The 27,680-nt window shown below is 42.9% G+C and overlaps 1 protein-coding gene across 1 annotated transcript; it reads left to right on the top strand.

Annotated features, from left to right (window-relative positions):
• The first annotated feature begins 77 nt into the window (after nt 1–77).
• LOC136578035 (uncharacterized) lies at nt 78–27,680 on the top strand. Its single transcript, XM_066577942.1, has 15 exons — nt 78–199; nt 4,928–4,993; nt 5,596–5,682; nt 11,070–11,111; nt 14,567–14,608; nt 14,871–14,912; nt 15,812–15,853; nt 16,118–16,159; nt 18,884–18,925; nt 19,836–19,877; nt 19,969–20,015; nt 23,964–24,189; nt 25,704–25,870; nt 26,084–26,100; nt 27,626–27,680. The coding sequence occupies exons 1-15, from the start codon at nt 172–174 to the stop codon at nt 27,678–27,680; spliced, it is 987 nt and encodes a 328-aa protein (XP_066434039.1). The 5' UTR covers nt 78–171.

Below are 27,680 nucleotides of genomic sequence, written 5' to 3'. Positions count from 1 at the left end.
CACGGTATATAGACTCAGTGCACACAATGTAGAAAGGAGGACATGGCAGCTGCTTCCTTCCTGCACTCAGTCACCTTATCTGTTAGTCGGCATTAAACATCTTCATGGGAAAGAGAAAGTGAAAGTAGAGAGAACAACAAGCTGCGAATATAAGAAACAAAGCAGAATACGATGATGGCAGGAAGGGGCCTAAAAAGAGGTGAGCGATCCCATAATTACTGTATATAGGCAGTGATCCCATTACTATATATACACAGAGAGTGATCCCATAACTATTTATAGAGGGGAGAGTCATCCTATAAGTATATAGAGAGAAGAGAGTGATTCTATAATTATATAGATAGAGGAGAGTGATCATATAACTATATATAGAGAGTGGAGAGTGATCCTATATCTATATACATAGAGGAGAGTGATCTCATAACTATATATAGAGTGGAGAGCGATCCCGTAACTATATAGAGAGAGGAGAGTGATCTCATAAGTATATATAGAGGAGAGAGCGCCCATAACTATATAGAGGGAGGGCAGTGATCAACATAGCTATATAGAGAGAGGAGAGTGATCCTAGAAGTATACATGGAGAGGAGAGAGATCCCATAACAATATATTGAGAGAGGAGAGCAATCCCATAACTACATATAGAGGAAAGTGTTCTTATAACTATATAGAGAGAGGAGAGAGATCCAGTAACTATATATAGAGAGAAGTGATCTCATAGCTACTGTATTTGGCCGAAAATAAGAGACTGTGTTATATTAATTTTTGCCTCAAAAGAGGCATAGTGTCTTATTTTCAGGGGGTGTCTTATATTCACCCAGCCGCTGGCGACTGTGTGTCTCGCGCTGCGGCAGGCTGCAGTTCTCATCGCTGAAAGGATTCTCTTCTCCTGGTAATGGGGCTTTAAATATATTGCCTCCGGTAAGCGCTGTGATTAGTTCATCGAGCGCCGGCTCTGATTGGCTGGTGCTCGGTCCAATCACAGCGCTTACGGGAAGCAGGTTATTTAAAGCCCCATTACCAGGAGCAGAGAATCCTGTCAGAGCTGAGAACTGCAGCCTGCCGCGCGAGGGACACAGATGCCGGCAGCTAGGTGAGTAAAAGCAATAAGGTAAAAAAAAGCGATACTCATCTAGCCACCAGATTCTGTGTCCCTCATGCTGCAGCAGGCTGCTGTCCTCAGCACTGACAGGATTCTCTTCTGGTGATGGGGCTTTGAATGCCCCACCTCCGGTAAGAGAGTGCTGTGCTTGGATCAAGGGTCAGCCAATCAGAGCCGTCGCTCAATGAACCAATCACAGCCATTCAGTGATCACAGCCGTGTGACCTGGCCTCTGTTACCGGAGGCGGGATATTCAAAGCGCTGTCACCAGAAGAGAATCCTTTCAGCATTGAGGACTGCAGCCTGCCGAAGTGCGAGGGGCACAGATGTCGGTGGCTGAGTGAGTATTGCTTTTCTTTCTTTTTTCCTTTTTAACATAGTGTAGCTAGGGCTTATTTTGGGGGGAGGGCTTATATTTGACTCACCTGAAAATATGGGCAGGGCTTATTATCGGGATAGGGCTTATTTTTGGGGAAACTTGGTCTATAGAGTGAGGAGAGCAATTCCACAAGTAGGTATAGTGAGGTGAGTGTTCCCATAACTGGATATATATATTACAAACACACACATATATATATGATATGATATGATATGACATATAATATGTATCTGTCTTTATATAGAAAATTGGTATTATGACAATGCATAGGTCAGGAAGGGTATTGTTTCTCCTTAAGGAGAGCACCTAGTAGGTGAGTGAGGCCATCCATGCTCCTCTGGGAAATATGCAAATAAGAAAGATGGAACAATACCTCTGCAGCGCCACCTATTCGAAGGCAGCATTCCTGCAAGCCAATGTCAGACTCTTTATACAAGCCTTAGGGCGCCCACCCACTGGCGTTTTTTTACCTGCGTTTTGCGTTTTGCGTTTTTCCTGCACAGGCATAGAGATAACGTGTTCTTGTCCACTGGCGTTTTTTTTGCGTTGCGTTTGCGTTTTTAACATAGGAACTGTCATTTGCATATGTGTCCTTATTTTTCTCCTAATGCACCCATGAATGTCAATGGAAATTAACGGAAAAGCCGCGAAAACGCCGCGAAAAACGCTGCGTTTTTTTCCCGCGGAAAACGCAAACGCCAGTGGGTGGGCGCCCTTAGGGTGCCTACCCACTAGTGTTTTTTTTCACTGCGAAATTGGCAGGTTTTTTTTTTCTGCAGGGGGTCTATGGGACTTGTAATGTAAAAATCGCGATCGCGCAAAATCGCGATTTACCGCGATATCGCGATTTTGCGCGAGCGCGATTTTAGCTTTGCATGTCCCATAGCCCAAAGACCCCTGCAAAAAAAAAACCGCTGCGAATTTCGCAGTAAAAAAAACGCTAGTGGGTAGGCACCCTTATAGCAATGATTGGTGCAGCGTCCCGTAGGGTGACCCCGGACACAGGGCATATGTTGAGAAGCTGGGAGGATAAGATGCAGCACTTACCAGGCTCCCTCCCTGAGGGACACAGGCAGGGCAGTGCTGGGCCTCTTCCGGACACCCCCAGCATATCGAGATATTCTTGTATCTTGTCACCACCAGGCAAAGACGCAGGGATTGAAATGGCTCATTAGTCTTAGGGCTTGTTCACATGGGCGTATGCTATGCATACAACGCTGTGAAACTCCCGCAGCATTGTACGCATTGCAGCCCTTACGTTCTGCCAGCAGAGACCGCAGATCAGCTGCGTATGGCACTGTGCATGCCCAGCAATCACACGTCACGGACATGGGCAGTGTGATTTTTTTTTAAAATTGCCTGCTCTGTTCATTGAAGCGCTGCCCCTTCACAATGCTTGCGTATGAACAGCGTTTCATACGGCGCCCATACTAGGGCTGTGTATGATACACACAGAGCATGCTGTGATTTATTTCTCCTGCGTATCGATACGCAGGTGTGCATAGATCATTGAAAGGCCATATTTACGTGTGCGTAATACGCGGTGACAATATGCCCGTGTCAATGAGCCATAAATGAGTTCCAGACGTGTTCTTTTACCAATGCAATCATGCATCCCCTTGTGTACTGGACATGCATTTGCGCAGCCTCTGTTGACTTTTATGGGTTCTTTAGTGCGAAATATGCAGAAAAATAGAGAATGCTCTACTTTGTTTTTTTGTGTGACCGAAAAGCGCATTGGAAATACGGAAATGGAATATCTGTATTTCCAAGTTTGTTTAAACATGATTATAAACCATACAGAAACGTGTATCGGAGAACGCTACGAGTTTCAGGCTGTCTCCGCACAGCCCTTCATCATGGCGCAATTTTTTTGTCTGCAAGATCATATTTAAAACCAGACCTCACCAAGAGGAGAGAAAATGAAAATGTGCGTCAGAACTGCAATTACTTATACATAGAGGGATCAGTGCACCATTTATAAAGTATAAGGTCCAGCGTGCAAAGGTTTATTAACCCCTCCTATGCCATGCACCTTTAAACAGCTTTAATCTCTATTACACATCGTATAAAATGTTGTGGAGGTGCAGAAATATTTATTTAAATATAAGGAATTGCAGCCTTGATGAACATGTGATTATCTCACTTCTTGGTGAAGTTTGGTTTACATCTTGATTAGAGATGAGCGAGCACCCAAATGTTCGGGTCCTCCTTATTCGAGTCGAGCTTTTCGTAAAATGAGAGAGCTCTATTCGAGTAACGAACCCCATTGACTTCTCTCTCTCTCTCTCTCTCTCTCTGTCTCTCTTTCTCTCTCTCTCTCTTCTCCACCCAGCCAGCCAAAAAAATTGACGTTGACATGTGCAGCGGGGAGGGGCAAAAACTGGGGCGGGATCGAACACGGCGTGATGCTTACTCGAGTAGCGAGCACCATTGAGTATGCTAATACTCGAACAAGCATCAAGCTCAGAAGAGTACGTTCGCTCAACTCTAATATTGATCTTTCTGACAGGAAAATTGTGGCATGATGAAGGGCTGTGGGGAGTCGGCCTTAGGGCTCCTACCAACTAGCGATGTGTTGTCTTGCGATGGGGAAGGAAGGAATCCTCTGCCATAGCTATCACAGCTGTGGCAGATGACCGCGATGCTATCTATTGCTTTCAATGGGGTCAGCACTGCTGCGGCCCCACTGAAAGCAGTGGGTTGCAAGCAACTCCTGCAGCAATGATTTTTGGGAAAGGACTTGAAATATAAGCCCTTCCCTGAAAATCATCCCTAGCTGGAAAAAAAAGTAAAAAAAAAAATGTTCTCACCTAGAAGACCCGTCCGGCTCTTCTCTCCAGCCCTGGCAGTCATCTTGTGGAGGCCGGGGATTTTTCAAGCGATGGTCTGATTGGGTGAGCGCTCACCCAATCACAGGCAGCGCTCAGCCATTCATTGAATTCATAATTCATTGGTTTCATAATCATGCTTTTTCACTCGCTCTCGCATTGCAAGAAAGCATATCGCTAATGGGTAGTAGCCCTTAAACTCATAGTTTTTTTCTAGACACATTTCTGTATGTTTTTTAATCATGTTTAAGTAAAACTTGTGATTTTATAGATATTCCACTGATGGATCCTTTAACAGTTTTTCCTACATTGTAGTCTGAAGGTTCTCTGCATTGGATTCGGTATACATGGGTGTGAACAAGATCACATAGAGGTCAGCTGTTTCCAATATACTTTCCGCAGCTGCAGTAATGCAGTGGTGTCTCTCAGTAGTGCAGTCTCAGTAATGCAGTAGTGCAGCCTCAGGCTTTGGGCAGATGACTTCTAGGGATTCGTTCTCAGCAGAGAAGAAGGAGATTATAGATGGCTCCTTGCATGTTTGATGGTATTTGATCTTTTCACCCAGAAATCTTTAGGAACTAAAATCTGTTTCCATTCTTGTCTTTGTTCATGTAGGAGGATGTGAAAAAATGAATATGGAGAGTGAAGAAGAATCGTTGGTGAAACATCAGAAACTCTCAGGTAGGACCTCTGCTTCCTGAGGTGGGGGTTGGACAGAGCACATGACCTACAGAAGGACTAATGCTACAATAAAGGCCCCGGCACTACAGGATCTTTAGATGTGACTAGAGGATCACTACATATTTCCCATTTTTATTTGACTTTTTCTTGCTGACACTGAATGTAAACCTTCATTGCTTACATTATAGACTATGTTTGTATGTGTATATATATCTGTCAGAAACCAAAACTATACTGTATCCCATATGCAGCACCATTTTCCCCCACATTAACTGCAGGCACCATGGTAGAACCCAAGACCCCATAATACGTCAATACAGCCTGTATGTTTGTTGTGCGACAGATCCAACATCACACCTGGGTTTCCATTTATACGTTAAATCATGCCGCGGGTGGGATCAGAGCCTAAAACTGTCCGGCTCCTGATGATCACACTATAGAGCAAACAGAAAGCTTACACTGTATTACATATTACCTGCTGAGTTTTATTAGCGGACCCCTGAACCCCCCTTAGATCTGTGTACAGATGCGTTTATATTACGGAATAGTCATTTACTGTTGAACGGTGCAGACAGGGTTCCTTTTATTCTATGTTTTTCTAGAAGACATGAAGAAGAATCCAGATGAAGCCGATGAGATGTCTGATGATGATTTTGTAGATTTGTCTGAAGACATTTCTAATCTGCCAGGTAAGAGATTCCTCAGGTAGAGTCCTGGGAGCGCCGGTTGTATGACTGATCATGGCAGGATGCTCCTACCTGGTTGGCACTTCATTCCTAAGACGTGCTGTAAGGGAAGCTCATCCTCATCACCTCTCAGACATCACAGTGAAGGTCCAGACAACTTCTGATGAGGTCATTGATTGGGATCTGAAGCACAACTGGTGGTAAAGTAATAAAAGCAATCAAAGTCTCTCACGGCAGATGAAAAATGTCAGAGAGTTTCTTTTTAATCTGGTCTTTAATCACCAGGCTAGAATCTTCCATGCAATGATGTAACTTAAGTCTCTTGTTACAGCGAATCAGCGCTCACTGGTATGTTCACAGAATAATAAGCTGCGCCCGAATAGCTGAGGCGTTAGGTTATACAAAGTCCTTTACCGGTATCGATCTTTTGTAGCCGTGACTGGCAATGTGTTACTTAACAAACTTTTTCCACGGTTCCCTCTTAGAAGAAGTGGTGTTGCCAGTCCTTCTACACCCTGACTTAGGAGAGCTGTGTGTGACCCGTCCAGTCCACTCACTTATTGCTCCAACAACTAACATGGTGTGTCCTCCCGATCCCGTTTGCACCCAGTGAGCTCCTCCCCCCATTTAAGTGACAAAGATAAGTTGTATAAAATTTAAAAAATGGCACGCTATTGTAAAGGGGAAATGTAGCAGCGCTGCCCCCTTACATTAAAATGGGTGCGCTCCATCATGATGACACAAGGAGCACTTCTGGTAGCTGATGCCCCCTCAGCTCTGTGTACGCACAGGTTGGTACTCTGTAATGAGAGGGGACAATGTTCAGGTTGGTCAGGAGGCATCGGACATGTTCCCTTGTTGGGTGATAGCTCCTGCTTGCTGAGTTCACATATGTACTAACGGTGTGAATACGTTTGCCCTTATTACCTGCTCATCAGTGACTGTGTCATTAGTTCTACTCTTTCCTTAAGACTGGGGGTACTCTACATTCCTGACCGAATTGCTCACTCCTCAATAAAGACTAAGACAACATGCCAGCATTTAACACGTGGGCTAGGCCACAGCTTTATTGAGTAACATTTTAACATAACTTTAATCAGTTAACCTTTTCATTAACCTTTAACAACTTCCCATACATCACATAATAACTTTATTCCATTCTTATAAGGCACCAGAAAGCCTGCTCAGATCTAAACTGAGCTAGAAGGACTGCCTTTCTTTAAGACCAAAGCTGGCATGGGAAGCTGTCTGCCTAAACCAGCTGTGACAACTTTCAATACTACCTCAGTTCTAAAAAACCCACCTAACCCTTCCACCAGGGCAGGCAGGTGGGTGTCTTCTCCTTTCCTACACTATCTTCTGGAAACTTATCCCCTCATCCTTCCAAAACTTTTTATTTTTTCTAGCTCCTCCCAACATTTTAAAATAAAAACATACTCGCCCAATCCTGACTCTCTACCCGCCCCCCAGTCCCTAGGCAGCTGCATTAACCCCTACAGCTGCCTAACAGGACTGGGGGTACTCTACATTCCTGACCGTATTGCTCACTTTCCAATAAAGACTAAGACAACATGCTAGCATTTAACACGTGGGGTAGGCCACAGCTTTATTGAGTAACATTTTAACATAACTTTAATCATTTAACCTTTTCATTAACCTTTAACGGCTTCCCATACATCCCATAATAACTTTATTCCAGTCCCATAAGGTTCCAGAAAGCCTGCTCAGATCTAAACTGAGCTAGAAGGACTGCCTTTCTTTAAGCCCAAAGCTGGCATAGGAAGCTATCCACCACAAAGGATGCAGCGTAATACTACACCGCACTCCGCCCCACCCCACCTGCCAGCTCCAATGGCGCCTCCAAACAAAGGCTGGACAAATATCTGTCTGGGATGATTTAGTAAATCCTGCACTGAGCAGGTGGTTGGGCCAGATTATCCTGGAGGTCCCTTTCAACTCTACCATTCCATGATTCTATGAAATAGTTCAGGAAGTATGGGTGGCTGGGAATTAAGGAGGCAGTGATCATGCTACCCTTGAATTTTGGATAACAAGGGGAGGAAGACCTGAGAAGACTCAAACCTCAAGGTTTTATTTGAGTTAGGCAGATTTTAATGGACTCATAAAGAGGGTAGGAAGGTGTCAATGGCTGGATGTTCTTAAGGACAGAAATGTCCAAGAAGGTTGGGAAATATTAAAAAATTAGATTCTAAAAGCACAATCGTTAACAATCCCTAAAAGAAGGAAGAATGGGAAGCATTTAAAGAGACCAGAATGGTAAAAATGATGTTGAAAAGGTCAAACTTTAAAATTCCTATTTTGCATCTGTTTTCTCTCAGAAAGTAAATGTAAGATCAGCTGATATTCCCTGTGCTATTGGTGGAATAAAAGAATGCAGGCTATCTGTAAGCAGAGCGATGGTAATGGAACACTTAGGTAACTTAACTGAATTCAAGTCCCAAGTGTCCAGATGAATTACATCCAGAATACTAAAAGAAGCAGTGGAGGTAATTGCTAAACCACTCGCCATAATTTTTGAAAATTCTTGGAGAATAGGAGAAGTCCCAGAAGATTGGAAAATGGCAAATGTCCGTATCTTCAAAAAAGGGAAGAAGGTGGATCCAGGAAATGACAAGCCTGTGAGCCTGACTTCTATACCAGGAAAGGTCTTTGAACAAAAAATATTAACAACATGTATGCAAGTATTTGGATGAGAATGGAGTAATTAACCAGAGCCAGCATGGGTTTGTAACAAACAGGTCATGCCAGACTAATCTAATTTCTTTCTATGACAGAATCATAGACTGAGTTGATCAGGAAAATGCGGTGCATATAGTATATCTTGACTTTAGTAAAGCATTTGACAAAGTATCTCATCCATACTTATTGAAAAAAGAACCAAATATGGGATTGACATCTGCAATACTGTGTCCAGATCTGGGCACACTGGGGCAAGCAGGTACCAGTATGGTGAGGGGTCTGCAAATCATGTCCTATGAGACATGATCTAGGAATTTTTAACTTGGAAAAAGAAGGCTGAGAGGAGAATTAGCAGCTGTCTACAAATATCTGAAGGGTTGTTACATTTCAGGAGATCAGCCCTATTCTCATATGCACAGGGAAAGACTAGAAGCAATGGGTTGAAACTGAAAGGGAGTAGACACAAATTAGATATAAAAAAAACTTTCTGACAGTGAGGGTGATCAATGAGTGGAACAGGTTACCACGGGAGGTGGTGAGTTCTCCTTCAATGGAAGTGTTCAAACAAAGGCTGGGCAAATACCTGTCTGGGATGATTTAGTGAATCCTGCACTGAGCAGGGTGTTGGACCCGATGACCCTGGAGGTCCCTTCCAACTCTACCATAGTATGATTTTAAGATTTTGTATCTGTAGAACCCAGAAAGTCAGGCAGGTGTACACAGTATATCCACATTGTCCAAGAACCCGGTATAAAACAAACATTCACCTACTTTCAAGCCCCACAGATCCCAGGGTTGACCAGGCCAGCAAAAAGGGTTGCGACAGATGAATAGATCGTCTCCATATTCTGAGTTGTGTAAGAACCTATACCCGGTCAACCAATCAAATTGTAGCACTACACCAGTATGCCTCACTGGTCTCTCATTTTTGTTATACTTTTATCCAGTAAAGCTCCTTGTGCTTTCTTTTCTGCTCGCTCCATCTCTTAGCAGTACTGGAGAACAAACACCCAGTACTCTTCCACATCTCCCTCTGGTGGGTGATATTCCTCAGGTGTAGCCATGGCAGATTAAACAGCTTGTTCTTCCTCTCTCTCATCCTGTTCATTACACCATTTGTTGACAGCGGGGGCGGATGCTCCTGCAGAGGGTGCTCCTGGCTCCAGGCAGATGCGGCTGCTGAGAGACATATTAGCTGGAGGGGAGGCCCGATGACCAGGCCTCACTTCAATTTGCTATCCCCAGCCATGCCCCATGTGATCCTAGGGATAGTCATACCCTGGGTGCAAGCATCCTCTAAAATGCCCACAGGCTCTATCAGATAGCCACATGGTAATGTTAGCAGGATGAACAACAATAACTATTGTTAGTAACTGGAACGTCACTGTAAGTAATCCAGGGCTCTTACCTTTTAACAAAACGGCTGCATCTAGAATGTCCACAAACACAAGTGGAGCTAAAGTATTAAGAGCAATCAATTCCTCTCATGGCAGAGAGAAAGGCAAGGAAGAAGTCAGAGAGTCTCTTATTTAATCTGGTCTTTAATGACCAGGCTGGAATCTTCCCCGCAATGAGGGATCTTATATCTCTTGTTACGGAGGAGCAGCGCTCACCGGTATGTTCACAGAATAACAGGTTGCACCCGGATAAATTGAGGCTTTAGATTATACAAAGTTCATTACCGGTATCGATCTTGTAGAGCCGTTAACGGCACTGTGTTACTTAAAGAACTATTCCACTCATCAAACATAGTAACATACTGTGGATGGCGGAAAAAAGGCATATGTCCATCCAGTTCAGCCTATTACCCACCAATGTTGATCCAGAGGCAGGCAAATAATTCAGATGAGGTAGAAGCCAATTTTTCCCTTTTAAGGGAAAAAAATGTCCTTCCTAATTCCAATCTGGCAATCAGTATAATCCCCAGGTCACCGACCCTTCTGAAGCTATTAATGATTATAACATATGATTTTTCATCACTTATAAAAGGTGTCTAGGCCCCTTCTTTAAATCGAATTTGTCGTCACCACATCCTCAGACAGAGAGTTCCCCAGTCTCACTGCTCTTACTGTAAAGAGCCCCCTTTTATGTCAGTATTAAAACCTTCTTTTCTCTGTATGTAGAGGATCTAGCCTTGTTACATTCTTGGTACCTAGTTTTCTAAGGCTCTTGCGCGCATGCAGAATGAACGCTTAAAGCACCACCTGGACGGTCTTACGTCTCCAGCACTCTACAACACTTCCCGATCCCATTTGCGGCCGGTGAGCTCCCCTCCCCATTAAAATAAAAAAAGCTTACATTATAATGGGTGAGCTCCATCATGAGGACATAAGGACCACTTCTGGTAGCTGGTGCCCCCTCAGCTCTGTGTAGGCACAAGTTGGTACTCTGTATTGAGAGAGGACAATGACAGGTTGGTACTATACAAAGAGAGGGGACAATGTTGAGATTGGTTAGAAGGCTTCAGACATGTTCCCTTGATGAGTGATGGCTTCTGGTTGCCAAACTCACGTATGTACTGATGGTGTGAATACTTCTGCCCCCATTACTTGCTCATTAGTGATTCTGTGTCATTAGTTCTGCCCTTTCCTTAATGATGGAGTGTGTATATTCTAGTGAGCTGGGGAACATAAGTAGAAGAATTAGTTGTATCTGCAAGATGTGTCAGTAAGACTATTCTCATTATCTAGAAGCTGATAAAGAAAATGTTATGGAAGATCCCTCACCGCCAGGTAAGATATATAATATCTATCTATCTATCTATCTATCTATCTATCTATCTATCTATCTATCTATCTATCTATCTATCTATCTATCTATCTATCTATCTATCTATCTATCTATCTATCATCTATCTATCAATGCCTCTTCTTACCCTTGTACTAGTGATTTGGTAAATGTTGAGTAGAACAGTCAGTCACATCTATAAGATCTGTCAGTAAATGTATTTTTACAACCTAGGAGACAATGAAGGTTTTGTATCTGTAGAACCCACAATGTCAGGTAATTGTATATAGTATATCCACGTGGCCCAAGAACCCGGGTATAAGACAATTGTGCTGTATGAAGAGAGGCGACCTCTCTTCATACAGCACGAGTGTCAGCTGTAATAAACATTGCATTACAATAGCTATTGCATTCAGGGGCGTACCTAAAGCCTAAGGGGCCCGGGTGCAAAAGTTCAGCTGCCCCCCCCCCCTCCGTACCCGTACCTATACCTAAACCGTGCTAATTTACAAACATGATGCAGCCCCTTGGTGTAAGCCTTCTCATCAGGACTCCTTTCCTTGACTACGTAAAAACCTGTTGGTAATGTCTTAGGCCGCTTTCATACGGCCGTACAAATTGCGTGAGATTTGTGCGTTGCAAGATGTACAAATCGCACATGAATATGACCCTATTGTTTTGCATGCGATCATACACAGGAGCGATGTATTGGTTTTTCTCTGCATCACACGAGAATATGATGATGTGATGTGAGCTGGTTATAACACAACAACCCCTCACATCCGTGGGGACGACGCACGTTGGTGAGTGTGATAGGGGGCAGAGTTTCACGGCCCAATATCAGATTCACTCGTGTGAAATTAGCCCAAGGCCGGCTGTACACGGCTGGATTTGCATTGCGGAATATGGAGCGGGCGTCCGCCCACGGATTCCGCAGCATGTACCGCCCATAGCATGCTATGGAAAAGCATTTTTTCTCTACACGAGCGGAAAGCAATTGCGGTTTTCCACTCACGGAGGAAAAAGCATGGCATGCTGTATTTTAATGCATGTATATACCCAGATTATACCAGCTGTACATATATAATTATATACAGGAGAGGTATAACCTATACCAGCTGTATATATATAATTATATACAGGAGATACACAGGTTACACCAGCATGGTACATATCGCTATATACAGGATGTGTATCCCCCTGTATATAGTGGTATGTCCCATGCTGGTGTAACCTGTGTATCTCCTGTATATAATTATATATATACAGCTGGTATAACTTATACCAGCTACACATATATAATTATAATTCCTTCTCTACTCACCTCTGCAGCAGTCTCTGGGCAGCCTGTAATGGAAAGTCCCCCGTCTTTTGATCACATGACCAGGCTGATCACATGACCAGAGCCTGGTCATGTGATCTGCAGCCACAGGTCCTCTCCCAGGTCCTGTGCATCCAGTGCTCCGGAGGTGAGTAGAGCCGCAGTAGCCCCTCCCCCTGGTAATCGCTGGTCGGCAGAGACTGATAGACTGCAGCTGTGACCACTCACAGCTGCAGTCTATCAGTTGGAGGGCCGCGCCGTGGGGGTCTGCAGCCTGTAATTGGCTGCCCACTCCACGTGTAACAGCCCTCCCCTCTGCTCTTGCCGACCTGCCGCGCTGCCTCCCGTCTCTCTCCTCTCCCTCCTCCCCTCTCCCTTCTCAGCCATCATGCGGCCGACAGAGCCGGTCCCCTGGGCCCCCTCAGCTCAAGGGCCGGGTATATGCACTGAATGTGCATGTGGGTATGGCGGAGGGCGGCCCCGGGGCCCCCTGAGCGCAGGGGCCGGGTCGCCATGGAGACCCCAGCCCCCCCTGATGCTACGCCTATGATCGCATTACATCATACTGCAGGAGCGATCAAAGCATTGCTAGTTATGGTCCCCTAGGGTGGCTAGGAAAAAAAGTAAAAATAAGATTAATAAAGTCTTACTAATTGTGAAAAAAAATATCAAAAGTTTAAATCAGCCCCCTTTTGCCATATCTTTAATTTAAAAAAATCTAACTCATAGAACAAAAATACATATTCGGTATTGCCACGTCCGTAAAAGTCCGATCTATCAAAGGAGCACATTATTTACCCCACACAGTGACCATCGTCCGAAAAAAAAAAGAACATCAGAAATACACTTTTTCAGTCACCCTTTCTCCCAGAAAAAAAAATTCAATAAAAGGCAATCAAAAAGTCATACATATTCTGAAATGGTACCAACGTAAACTACAGAATGTCACACAGAAAATGAGCCCTCGCACAACTATGCCGACAGAAAAATAAAAAAGTTACTGTGCGCAGAAGATGGCGGCAGAAAATACTAAAGAAAAATTAAATGTCTTTGAAAAAAATAAAAGTAGTACAGCAAAACAAAAACTGTATAAGTTTGGTATCGTAGTAATCATACTGACCCATAGAATGAAGTTATCAGGTCATTTGTGTTGCAATTTGTGCGCTGTAGAAACAAGGCGCACTGAAAGATGGCGGAATGTCATTTTTTTAATATTACTCCACTTACAATTTTTTAAAAGTTTTTAAATATTACCATTGAAAATAAAAACTCGTCCCTCAAGAAAAGAAGCCCTCATTCAGCGACGTCGATGGATAAATAAAGGAGTTACGATTTTTTACAGGGAGGGAGGAAAAAGCAAAAATGGAGAAAAAAGGGTCGCGTCATTCAGGGGTTAAAAAACCTATACCCAGCCTATCAGACAGAAAGATGAAGGACCCCGACCGATCCCGCCTCTGTCACCAATTGGTCATGGATCAACTAATCCAAACACACTTGCTACTACCAATTGTCCCGGCAGAGCCTCTATCGATCACTCTAGCGAGATTGTATGGGCAGCGTTGTTAGAATACAGGTGGATTGGTACCCAGCTTTCCCAGGCTCCTGCACACATGCAGAACCAACACTTCAATCACCGCCTGGTCAGTCTTACGTCTCCAGCACTCTACAATACCCACATACACGGCTTCCCAATCCCGTTTGCGGCTGGTGAGCTCCACGCTCTATTAAACTGACAAATGTCGGTTACATTAAAAAAGATAAAAAGCCATGCTATTGTAAGGGGGATCGTAATAGCACTGTCCCCATACATTATAATGGGTGAGCTCCATCACCAGGAAACAGAGACCACTTCTGGTAGCAGGTGCCCCCTCAGCTCTGCTTAGGCACAAGTTTGTACTCTGTATTGAGAGAGGACAATGTCCAGGTTAGTCATGAGGCGTCGGACATGTTCCCTTGATGGGTATGTACTGATAGTGTGAATACGTCTGCCCCCATTACTTGCTCATCAGTGATTCTGTGTCATTAGCTCTGCCCTTTCCTTAATGACAGAGTGTGTCTATACTAGTGAGCTGGGGAACATAAGCAGAAGAATCAGCCGTATCTGTAAGATGTGTCAGTAAGACTATTCTCATTATCTAGAAGCTGTTGAAGAAAATGTTATGAAAGATCCCTCACTGCAAGGTAAGATATATAATATCTATCACATATCTATCTATCTCATGTCTATCTATTATCTATCTCATATCTTTCTATCCCATATCTCTATCTCATATCTATGTCATGTCTATCTATCTAATATCTATCTATCTATCTATCTATCTATCTATCTATCTATCTATCTATCTAGGCCTCTAGTACCTTTGTACTAATGGTTTAGTAAATATTGAGTAGAACAGTCAGTTAAATCTATTAGATATGTCAGTAAATGTATTTTACAACCTAGGACACCATGAAGGTTTTGTACCTGTAGAACCCACAAAGTCAGGTAAGTGTATACAGTTTATCCACGTGGCCCTAGAACCCGGGTATAAAACAAAGATTCACCTTCTTTCAAGTCCTATAGATCACCAGCAAAAAGGGCTGCAGCAGATGAATATATTGTCTCCACATTATGTATTGTCTAAATACCTATATCCGGTCTATTAGAGAGAGAAAGGAGGGACCCTGACCGAACCCGCCTCTGTCGCCGATAGGACATGGATCAACTAATCCAAACGCACTCGCTGCTACCAATTGTATCGGCAGAGCCTCGATCGATCGCTCTAGCAGGATTGTATCGGCAGAGTTGTTCCAATACAGGGGGGATTAGTACCCAGCTTTCCCAGGCTCCTGCACGCCTGCAGAACGAACACTTAAATCACCGCCTGGTCAGTCTTACGTCTCTAAAACCCACATACATGGCTTCACCAATCCCATTTTTGTGGGCCGTAAGCTCCCCGCACTATTAAACTGACAAATGCCGGTAACTTTAAAAAAATAAAAAGGCGCTTGTGTAAGGGGGAGTGTAGCAGCGCTGCGCCATACATTATAAAGGGCGAGCTCCATCACCAGGACACAAGCACCACTTCTGGTAGCAGGTGCCCTCTCAGCTCTGTGTATGCACAGGTTGGTACTCTGTAATAAGAGGGGATAATGTCCAGGTTGGTCAGGAGGAAACGGACATGTTCCCTTGATGGGTGATTGGCTCCTGCTTGCCGAGTTCACATATTTAGTAATGGTGTGAATACTTCTTACCCCATTACTTGCTCATCAGTGATTCTGTGTCATTAGCTCTGCCCTTTTCTTAATGACGGAGTGTGTCTGTACTAGTGAGCTGGGGAATATTAAGTAGAAGAATCAGTCGTATCTGTAAGATGTGTCACTAAGACTATTCTCATTATCTAGAAGCTGCTGAAGGAAATGTTATGGAAGATTCCTCACCGCCAGGTGAGATATATAATATCTATCTATCTATCTATCTATCTATCTATCTATCTATCTATCTATCTATCTATCTATCTATCTATCTTCTCTCTCTCTCTCTCTCTCTCTCTCTCTCTCTCTCTCTCTCTCTCTCTCTCTCTCTCTCTCTTTCTCTCCCTCCCTCTCCCTCTCCCTCTTCTTACTTTTGTACTAGTGATTTGGTAAATGTTGAGTAGAACAGTCAGTCACATCTATAAGATCTGTCAGTAAATGTATTTTACAACCTAGGACACCATGAAGGTTTTGTACCTGTAGAACCCACAAAGTCAGGTAAGTGTATACAGTATATCCACGTGGCCCAAGAACCCGGGTATAAGACAAACATTCACCTTCTTTCAAGTCCCACAGATCACCAGCAAAAAGGGCTGCAACAGATGGATATATTGTCTCCATACTATGTACTGTCTAAAAAGCTATACCTGGCCTATCAGAGAGAGAGAGAGAGGAGGGACCTCGACTGATCTCGCTTCTGTCGCCGATAGGCCACAAATCAACTAATCCAAATGCACTCGCCGCTACCAATTGTCCCGGCAGAGCCTCGGTTGATCAGTCAAGTGGTATTGTAAGGGCAGAGTTGTTAGAATACAGGTGGATTGGTAAACAGCTTTCCCAAGCTCCTGCACGCATGCAGAATGAACGCTTAAATCACCGCCTGGTCAGTCTTATGTCTCCAGCACTCTACAAGACCCCATACATGGCTTCCCAATATCATTTGCGGCCGTAAGCTCCCCATACTATTAAATTAACAAATGATGGTTACATAAAAAATATAAAAATGCGCGCTATTGTAAGGAGACCCCGGTCACAAGACATACATTGAGGAGCAGGGAGGTTAAGGTGCTGGCTTGTCATAGCGGCACCTACCACACTCCCGGAGGAACGCACGTAGCTGGGCCTCTTCCGGACACCCCGACATGGTGATACGCAATAAACTGGGAAACAGGGTTCGTAGATGTCACGTGTGACGCTACCTTTCCGGTTCCCACTGGCATGACCATCAGCAGGGGAAATAATGGAGCCACAGACAGTTATATAGTATCTCAGGTCCCTGAGAAAGGTCAGGGCCTGGAATAACTTTACTTGGAACTTTGGTCGTACAAGGCACAAATGACAGATTTGGAAAAGTGCAGGAATTGTATAAGCTACAGTACCTCCACACAGCAGGACCCAGACCAGGCCGCAGGAGTGTGAACAATTAAAGTAGAGTACCTCCACCTGGCGATCCCAGACTTCAGGACGTGCAGGTGTGAACTGATTATAAATGAGTACTTCTGCACTAGGCCTTGACAGAATGCATATACTCACTACTCACTCTCTGTTTGTTTGGGGCTCACTCTTTATGCGTCAAAGCAGGCACTCGGGAAAACCTCCCCTCTTCTTCCATCTTCAGCTCGTGAGGGCTGAAGGTGCCTCCATGAGCCTCTGTGAGGAACCTCCAGATGGAACTCAAGATGGACTCCGAACTCTTTTCCCGCTCACACGCACCCACATTTATAACCTCTCTCATACCATGCGACACAGTAGAAAAAGATACATTTATCAGGCAGTCTTTGGATTTTGCAGACATTAACTCTACATTTGCTGCAGCTGTGGAACACACTTACCAGAATGACGAGATAGTTTTGCACAGTGCATCCACATGAGACATAACATGTATGACATTATTAGAGGGTACCAGCATGCTGTACTGATAGTGCGAATACTTCTGCCCCCATTACTTGCTCATCAATGATTCTGTGTCATTAGCTCTGCTCTTACCTTAATGACAGAGTGTGTCTGTACTAGTGAGCTGGGGAACATAAGTAGAAGTATCAGTCGTATCTGTAAGATGTGTCACTAAGACTATTCTCATTATCTAGAAGCTGATGAAGAAAATGTTATGGCAGATCCCTCACCTGCAGGTAAGATATATAATATCTATCTATCTCATTTCTATCTATCTATCTATCTATCTATCTATCTATCTATCTATCTATCTATCTATCTATCTATCTATCTATCTATCTATCTCATTTATATCTATCTATCTGTCTATCTATCTATCTATCTATCTATCCTGGCATCTTCTTACCTTTTGTACTAGTAATTTGGTAAATGTTGAGTAGAACAGTCAGTCACATCTATAACCTAGGAGACCGTGAAGATTTTGTACCTGTAGAACCCACAAAGTCAGGTAAGTGTATACAGTATATCCACGTTGCCCAAGAACCCGGGTATAAAACAAACATTCACCTTCTTTCAAGTCCCAATATATACAGCTGAATATGTTGTCTCTATACTATGTATTGTCTAAAAACCCATACCTGACCTATCAGGGAGAGAAAGGCCACAGATTAATTAATCCAAACGCACTCGCTACTACCAATTGTCCCAGCAGGGCCTTGATTGATCACTCTAGCGAGATTGTATGGGCAGAGTTGTTAGAATACAGGTGGATTGGTACCCAGCTTTCCCAGGCTCCTGCACGCATGCAGAACGAACACTTCAATCACCGCCTGGTCAGTCTTACGTCTCCAACACTCTACAATACCCACATACACGGCTTCCAAATCCCGTTTGCAGTTGGTGAGCTTCACGCTCTATCAAACTGACAAATGTCGGTTACATAAAAAAAAAAAATCTATACTATTCTAAGGGGGATCGTAGCAGCGCTGCCCCCATACATTATAATGGGTGAGCTCCATCACCGTGAAACAAGAACCACTTCTGGTAGCTGGTGCCCCCTCAGCTCTGTGTAGGCACAAGTTGGTACTCTGTATTGAGAGAAGACAATGTCCAGGTTGGTCAGGAGGCGCCGGACATGTTCCCTTGATGGGTATGTACTGATAGTGTGAATACTTCTGCCCCCATTACTTGCTCATCAGTGATTCTGTGTCATTAGCTCTGCCCTTTCCTTGATGGCGGAGTGTGTCTGTACTAGTGAGCTGGGGAACATAAGCAGAAGAATCAGTCGTATCTGTAAGATGTGTCAGTAAGACTATTCTCATTATCTAGAAGCTGCTGAAGAAAATGTCATGGAAGATCCCTCACCACTAGGTTAGATATATTATATCTATCTCATATCTATCTATCTATCTATCTATCTATCTATCTATCTATCTATCTATCTATCTATCTATCTATCTATCTATTATCTATCTCATCTCTTTCTATCTCATATCTATTGCTCTATCTCTTATCTATCTATCTATCTATCTATCTATCTATCTATCTATCTATCTATCTATCTATCTATCTATCTCATAACTCTCTTTATCCCATATCTTTCATATCTATCTTTATCTCTCTATCTCATATCTCTCTCTACCTCATATCTCTCTCTATCTCATATATCTCTCTATCTTTTTCTATCTCATATCTCTCTCTATCTGTCTATCTCATATATCTCATATCTCTCTACTATACCTTCTTACCCTTGTACTAGTGATTTGATGAATGGTGAGAACAGTCAGTCGATCTATCTCATGTCTATCTATCTTATATCTCCTGTACATCATGCTTTCTATTTCATATCTTTCTTTCTATCTTATTTGTCTTTATCATACCTTCTTACCCTTGTACTAGTGATTTGCTAAATGTTGAGTAGAACAGCCAATCTATCTATCTAATATCTATCCCATGTCTATCTATCTAATATCTATCCCAATTCTATCTTTCTATCTCATATGTCTCTATCTCCTATCTATATATCTATCTATTTCTCTATATCATATCTCTCTCTATCTCATGCAGTATATCTATCTATCTATCTATCTATCTATCTATCTATCTATCTATCTATCTATCTATCTATCTATCTATCTATCTATCTATCTCATACAGTATCTCATATCTATCTATCCATGTTGGCTTCTTGATACCTTTGTACTAGTGATTTGGTCAATTTCAAGTAGAACAGTCAGTCACATCTATATGATTTGTCAGTAAATGTATTTTTACAAACTAGGAGACAATGAAGATTTGGTACTTGTAGAAGCCACGATGTCAGGTAAGTGTATACAGCGTAGGACTCAGGTTATCCAATAACACTGTAAGGGGCGCCGGTCTCATGTCCCGTGTGTTTCTTCTCTGTGTTGCAGATGATTGGATTTTTGTAATATATAAGAAAAGTGCATCTGAACTGTGGGTGAGATATATTATATTCTACAGGAGATGGGGATAATGCTGTCTGGTGTTGTGTGTATTATGGTGACCAGATCCATCCCGGCCCTCACTGCTGGGGATTCACAATTGTAAATGTCTTGTTACAGCACACCAGGCTCACACATTATTCACTAATGTACGTTCTACCATTAAAGTCGCTTAGTTGTTAGCACCCTTTCCTTTCAGTGTTGGGGGTCCGAGGCTCAAATCTTATCAAATATAGCACCAGTATGATGTTTAAAAAATGTATCCAGATGTTGTCCTTTTTCAGATTTGAACCTATAACTCCAGCACTTGCCATACAGCAGTACTAACAATCAAGCCATCACACTTGTCTATTTGGCTTGAAAGGAGGAGAACAACAACAAGAATAAACACAAGGACCACAGATAGAACACTTGTACCTTGATCTCCAGCACTGCAAGGTAGCACGCCTAAAAATTGAGCCACCACACCTGTCCTTGCTGCTCCAGAGAAGAGGAACAGAAAAAATAAACACACATAAAAATCCCACCCAGATGTTGCCCTTGGTCATATCTGTACCTATAGTTCTAGTACTGCAAGGCAGCTATACTAACACTTGAGCCGTCACACCTCTCTTTCTTCTCCCTTCTACAGAGAAGAAGATAGAGAAGAACAAGAATAATGAATACAAAGATAGCATACAAACTCCATGCAGATGTTGTCCCTATAGATCTGTGATCCCAGAACCTCAGCTCTACAAAGCAAGCCTGCTAGTCACTAAGCCCTCTAGCTTCTACTTTATTTATCTTCCGGCTTTTCCTGAAGGAGAATGAGATGTTCTTATCCTTATTTTTCTTCCTCTCTTCGGAGGAGGAGTTGGAGTTCAGCGATTAGCATTGTCTAGGTTCAAATCTGATTAAAGACAAAATCTACATGGACTTCTCTCAGTTGTGGTTCTTTAACTGCTCCAGAAAAAGTAGCGTGGGGACTCCGTTGTTTGCGTTGTGGCCTTGCAGCATTGGAGTTCTTTGTTCAAATATGTCCAAGAGCATCATCTGGATTCGGCTTTTATCCTCCTCCTCCCAGACAAATGCGGTGGCTCAGTTGTTAGCACTGCTGTTTTCGAGTTCTAGGTTCAAATCCGACCAAGGGTAACATTTGTATGGAGTCTTTACATACTTCGTGTTCATTTTGCTTGGTCTTATTCTCATATGGAACAAAATAGACAAGTGTTGTGGCTCATTTGTTAGTGCTGCTTTGCATTGCTAAAGCTGTAGGCTCAAATATGACCAAGGGCAACATCTGGGTAGAGTTGATCAAAGTCTATACAGATGTTATCCTTGATGGCCTTGCAGCACTGGAGTTCTATGTTCAAATATGACCAAGGGCAACATCTAGATTGGGGTTTTAAGTTCTGTTTGTGTTTAGTCTTGTTCTCTTTCTCTGGTTCAGAACAAAATTGGTGGCTCAGTTTTTAGCACTGCTGCTTTGCTAGGTTCAAATCTGACCATCATCTAGATAGTAATTTTCAAAACTCCAATGTGAATTGGTGACAGCATGGTGGACACTGATAATCAGTGTCAACAACATTGTACCAGTGTAGGGGTTAGGAATATGTGACCTAAGTGGCTTCACAGGATGCACCACCCCTCCTAAGTGCATTACGCATCATCATTGTGCTCTCCCCTCCTCTAATAGCAAGCTACACTTACCCCCCTGCAGTTCTTATCAGCGGCTCTCACAGCTCCTGTGTAGTCAGTTGAGACTGCTGTCTTCTAAGAGCAAGGATTACATTGTCGGGGGGTTGTACTGGGGGGGAATTATACTGTGAGGGGGAGAGGGGTGAAGGAGATATTTGTAAAGTTGTCTTATTTTTCATTTTAAGCCACAGAGTCAATTTACAAAAACATCCTGTTTGTGCCGGTGACACGGCCCATGATTCCCTCACTTCTGTAATGGTTGTGCTTGTGGTTGCGGGGCACCAAAATAATTTCTGCATCGGCTGCCATCTGACCAAAGGCCAGTCCAGACCCACAGCAGGATACATTTAGGTCACATTTACTTTCCGTAAGATGTGGAATAATGAAATGCAAATCTACTAAACAGTTTCTTCTCAAGTGTATCACCAAAGAAAAGGAAATGCCACATGAGATGCAGGGGAATAAAACGAACCCCTCACAAAATATCTCATACCTAACGCAGGAGGAGGTGCGGAAGCGTCTAAAGAAAGCTAAAATTGAGAAATCGCCGGGCCCAGATGGATTACACCCAAGGATACTAAAGGAACTCAGTGACGAGATAGCTAGGCCGCTATACCTAATATTTCTAGACACTATCAAGACCGGTGTAGTACCATTGGACTGGCGCATTGCCAACGGGGTTCCAATTTACAAAAAAGGGAGCAAAAGTGAGCCTGGTAACTACAGGCCAGTAAGTCTCACTTCAGTAACGGGAAAAATTTTCGAGGGGATTCTGAGAGACGCCATCGATGAGTACCTCAAGGAGATTAAGGGAATAACTCCTCACCAGCATGGATTCATGAAGGGTCGCTCATGTCAGACAAATCTGATCAGTTTCTATGATGAAGTAAGCTCTAAGCTGGACCAGGGAGAATCTATTGATCTTGTATATCTGGACTTCTCTAAAGCCTTTGACACCGTGCCACATAATAGGCTAATATACAAAATGAGGCAGCTCGGACTGGGCGAAAACGTGTGTAAGTGGGTAAAAAATTGGCTCAATGATAGAAAGCAGAGGGTGGTAATAAATGGCTCATACTCTGATTGGACCACAGTCGCTAGCGGGGTGCCACAGGGTTCAGTACTAGGCCCCACTCTGTTCAACATATTTATCAATGACCTGATAGAGGGTCTGCACAGCAAAATATCAATATTTGCAGATGACACAAAATTATACAATATAATTAATGCAACGGAGGACAATGTGCGGCTACAAACGGACCTGGATAAGCTGGGGGCTTGGGCAGAAAAATGGCAAATGAAGTTCAATGTTGAAAAATGTAAGACTATGCACATGGGCAGGAGAAATGGATGTCACCAATATTCACTTAATGGGGTACCACTAGGGAAAAGTGATATGGAAAAGGATCTGGGGGTATTAGTGGATAATAGACTAAACTGGAGCAACCAATGCCAGTCAGCTGCTGCAAAGGCAAATAAAGTCTTGGGGTGCATTAAAAGAGGTATAGGGGCGAAGGACGAGAACATTATCCTTCCATTATATAAGGCACTTGTCAGGCCTCACATGGAATACTGCGTACAATTCTGGACAGCGGTGCTCAGGAAAGATGTCACAGTGCTTGAGGGGGTTCAAAGAAGGGCAACTAAACTAATACATGGAATGACGGGACTGGAATACCCAGAGAGGCTATCCAAACTGGGACTATTTACTCTAGAAAAAAGAAGGTTAAGAGGCGACCAAATAACCATATATAAGTACATGAGGGGACAACACATGGATCTCTCCTGCGATCTGTTTACACCCAGGACCACGACGGTAACAAGAGGACATCCGCTACGATTAGAGGAAAGTAGGTTTCATCACCAACACAGAAAGGGGTTCTTTACTGTAAGAGCAGTTAGACTGTGGAACTCTCTACCGGAGGAAGTGGTGATGGCAAAATCCATAGAGGAGTTTAAAAGGGGACTTGATGTCTTTCTGGAGAAGAAGGATATTACATGATATAAATATTAGGTTACGTGTCAATCCTGGTATATAGGCAGGTAGGAACTATTAGGGGTTGATCCAGGGAACAGTCTGATTGCCATTAGGGAGTCGGGAAGGAATTTTTCCCCCAAAAGGGCTAATTGACTTCTGGCCTTGGGGTTTTTTGCCTTCCTCTGGATCAACACAGTAGGATAGACAGGCTGGACTAGATGGACAATGTCTTCATTCGGCCTTACATACTATGTTACTATGTTACTATGTCTCCATTCTATCACTGCAGGTTGTGACTAAGTCTCCATATTCATGCGCCTGGATTAAAGACGTGCTAGAATCAAACGTCTTCAATGAGTATAAAAGTGACGGGAAGACACTTAAATTTCAAATAGATCTAAATGAGAAATTTAAGATGAAACTTTCCTCCTGCTCTTGTGTCGTGTTCTATTTTGAAAATGACAAATGGGATTCAGCGACAGCAGAAGAAGTGAAGGAATTGTCTGATTCCTACGGTAAATAAGTATTTGTATATAGAGGCCTATATTTACTATATACCACAAGTGTGAGTGATACACGTGATATGGCATATACGGCCATATTACTACGGGGTCCAGACATCACTAGCTTTAGAGCAGAATTCCCTTTTAACGTACAAGAATGTATTGTAAAATTGGCCTAGGAATACTCCGGGTTACATAAACACAAATCTAATTGCCAAAAATATAATCTAAATACTTTATTATTCAAAAAAGACAAAGAGAACATCAAATGATATTTAAAATAATGCGGCAAATAGTGGGAGCAACGAGATGTGACCAGCAGTTATCAGTTAGTATCATGTGTGTAATTGTGCATTTACATACTAAAACAGGCCTGGATGGCCAACTTCCAAAAGCCTATGTGGAAATTAATAAATCAGCACAATCCAAAACCCTAAAAAATCTAATCTATAGCCACCCGACATGTTTCGCCTTGCAGCGTCCTTGAGGGGAGCGAAAAACACCCGAGGACTAATTAGCCCTGAGGACCATGAGGACGCCGCAAGGCGAAACATGCTGGATGGCTATAGATTAGATTTTTTAAGGGTTTTGGATTGTGCTGATTTATTAATTTCCACATAGGCTTTTGGAAGTTGGCCATCCAGGCCTGTTTAAGTGTGTAAATACACAATTACACACATGATACTAATGACTGCTGGTCACATCTTGTTGCTCCCACCATTTGCCCCTTTATTTCAAATATTATCCAATGTTGTCTTTGTATTTTTGGAATAAAAGTATTTAGATTATATTTTAGGGGGTATTATCTGTGGGTATTTTTTGGATTTGGCAATTAGAATTGTGCTCCTAAGGGTTCCTTTAGACTGGCAAGAAAATTGGGCAGATTTCTTGCGTTGGGAGACGGAGTGAAAACGCATCATTATGAAAGCAAAGTATTTCAATAGTTTCATTCTCATCTGTGATGTTTTCACTCCTGCAAAGTTGTGTCCCGGCCCCATTGACAACAATGCGAGAAGATGGTGATCCCTTGCTGCAGCTGTGACAGCTGCAGCAGGGATTCCTTCAGTCAAATCCAGAGGTTTCTTCTTGCTCTCAATGGGGCGGTGGCTGCATCGCTGGCCCCATTGAAAGCAATGACAGAACATCGCGATCTCCTGGCTCTGCTGTGACAGCAGCAGCCGGGGATTCCTTCATCCCTGTGTAGAGTCCCCTCATCACTGAACACTGTGACAGCAGCAACAGGGTGTTTATTTATGAGGGGACCCCCCGCAGAGACGAAGGAATCTCCTACTGCAGCTGTCACATGCTTGCTTTCAATGGGTCTGGCACTGCTGCAGCCCCATGGAAAGCAATGGGATGAAGGGATTCTCCGCAGTAATGTGAGGCTGTTTTCACATGAAAATGCCTCACATCCAGGGGTTCCACATGCATTGCGAGAGCTCTTGACATACAGAACATTTCCCTAAAGCCGAGTGTCTCTACAGCTCAGAGTTTCTGAATGTTTCCTACTTCTCCATGATATCCAGCAATGAAGAATGTCATAATCCTGCTGAGTGAAAACACATCAAACAACCCGCTTCCTGGGCCGATGAGGGTTCTGAACTTCTCAAAGCAAGAAGTTGCCTGGTACAAAGACAATCTGAAGTTTTACAACAGCAAGATCGAGGCTATGAAGACGTTAGTGAAGGGTAAGGTGATGTTACAGATGTGTCCAGGTTATCAATTATCAATACATTATCACGACATGCCAGCTAAACTGTCCGCAGGCTGCAACTCACAGCACAACCTATGAGGGGCCCTATATAGACTCGTACGCTCTAATGTGCTTTAGACACCTACAGATTAAGGGTTGTGGAGTCACTGGAAGCCCAAACTGAACTTCTTTTTTCTGTATTTTTGTTCCCAGATTCCACTTCCAGGCAGGTAAGAGAACAGTGCCGGCAATACTGCTAAACGGTCACAGGGGATACAAAACTGATGGTGACTAGAGAGGATCTTCACAAGTGCTAAAGAAAATATGTAATGAGGGAAAGAAGGCCTCTTACACTTCCGTAGTCGATATTCTAAGTGTCACCATGTATCTGCAGTCAAGGATTATTTTAAATTATTCTTTTCATCACTGCAAAAGTTCCTTTTCTTTTTCTCTCTTACCTTTTCCCAAAACCCAACCAATGGTTTTCAGAAACTGTTTAGTACATTTAGAAATATTGTCCCCATGGGTCCTTCAAATATCAGAAACGTCCTTATCCAACCTCTGTGACTTAGAATTTGCCGGGCCCAGATTACGCTCCAGAAGCATCATATAGGGTCTGGACACAACCCGGCACCATGATGGAGTTATAGATCCGTCTCAATTGTGTGAATGGAAAAGAATCTGAATCTAAAAGGCTACATTCAGTCTTAAACCTAAAGAGCCCTTTATACGTTATTAGTTGTCAAGTATTTGGGGGAGTTGGACCGCCCCTTCCAAAATCTGTAATTTTACATACAAGAAATTCTATTCAAAAAGAAATGCACCAGAATGAGAGAAATCTAGGAAATTGCAGACATTAAAGATTCTTTTGGACTTCAAACCAAACTCTATGGAGCATAGTATGTAACTAAAAGTTCCCGTAGGGAAGATCCACAGGGCTCCTGATTTCAAAATGTCAGCAATCAAGTTATACCTACATTTCCTTACGGAGCCAAGCACAGCTCACCCAATCTATAATGTATCGTATATCTGGATGCTAAATGATATATATTAACATTTCAAGGTGAAAGACCTCCACCGCCCATTGTATGAAATAGTTGCTTAAGAGTCATACATGGGGACATTCCCTTCCATATAAGGTCTCTGAATATATTATTGATTATAATAAAGCTGTCATCATATAACCAAATTGAAGCATTTACCAGAATATATATGTGACTTTGGATAAGAGCTCCGTTTTTATCAAGGCTGACAAGACTTACTTGCTCTTATTGAGTGGATCTCCATTCTGGGTCATAAACGTGGGGTTCTGAGCAGGGAGTCCCGCTTAATGATGTTCATATGACCTGAAAAACGTCACCATTTCAAGATCTGGTCCAATGACATCACGAAGAGTTCTTGAAAATGGTTAGACATTGAAGCACAAAGTACTTATAGGAATTGTCATTATTTAAAAAATGATTTGCTGCTTTTCCACTAAGGCTACATCTTCATAATAGGGGAGTTCTCTGGTCCAGTGTACAGTAGAGCTCCATGTTAAATCGCCATTCCTATCCTCAGCCCTGGTTCTCTTCTTCTCTTCTTTTGTTCAGACACCTCCTCCCCGTTTGGCTGGTTTTTCCCAATTAGACAAATACTGCAAATTTCTTCTGTAGGAAAAAAAAGAACTAATATCATGGATGATCATTATTTGCAATCAACCCAATAAGTGAAGTTCAAACTAACTTTTATCTGGGTTCTTTATGGTTTTCTCAGGGTCATAAGGTTGGAATCTTTTCAAGATCTTCAGAGAGTGATTTTGAATGGCTGA

This window comes from Eleutherodactylus coqui, chromosome 8 (genome assembly GCF_035609145.1).
Source record: "Eleutherodactylus coqui strain aEleCoq1 chromosome 8, aEleCoq1.hap1, whole genome shotgun sequence".
NCBI classification, from domain to species: Eukaryota; Metazoa; Chordata; class Amphibia; order Anura; family Eleutherodactylidae; genus Eleutherodactylus; species Eleutherodactylus coqui.
Note: the sequence above shows the minus strand (reverse complement) of the source record. Positions and strands in the feature narration are given on the sequence as shown.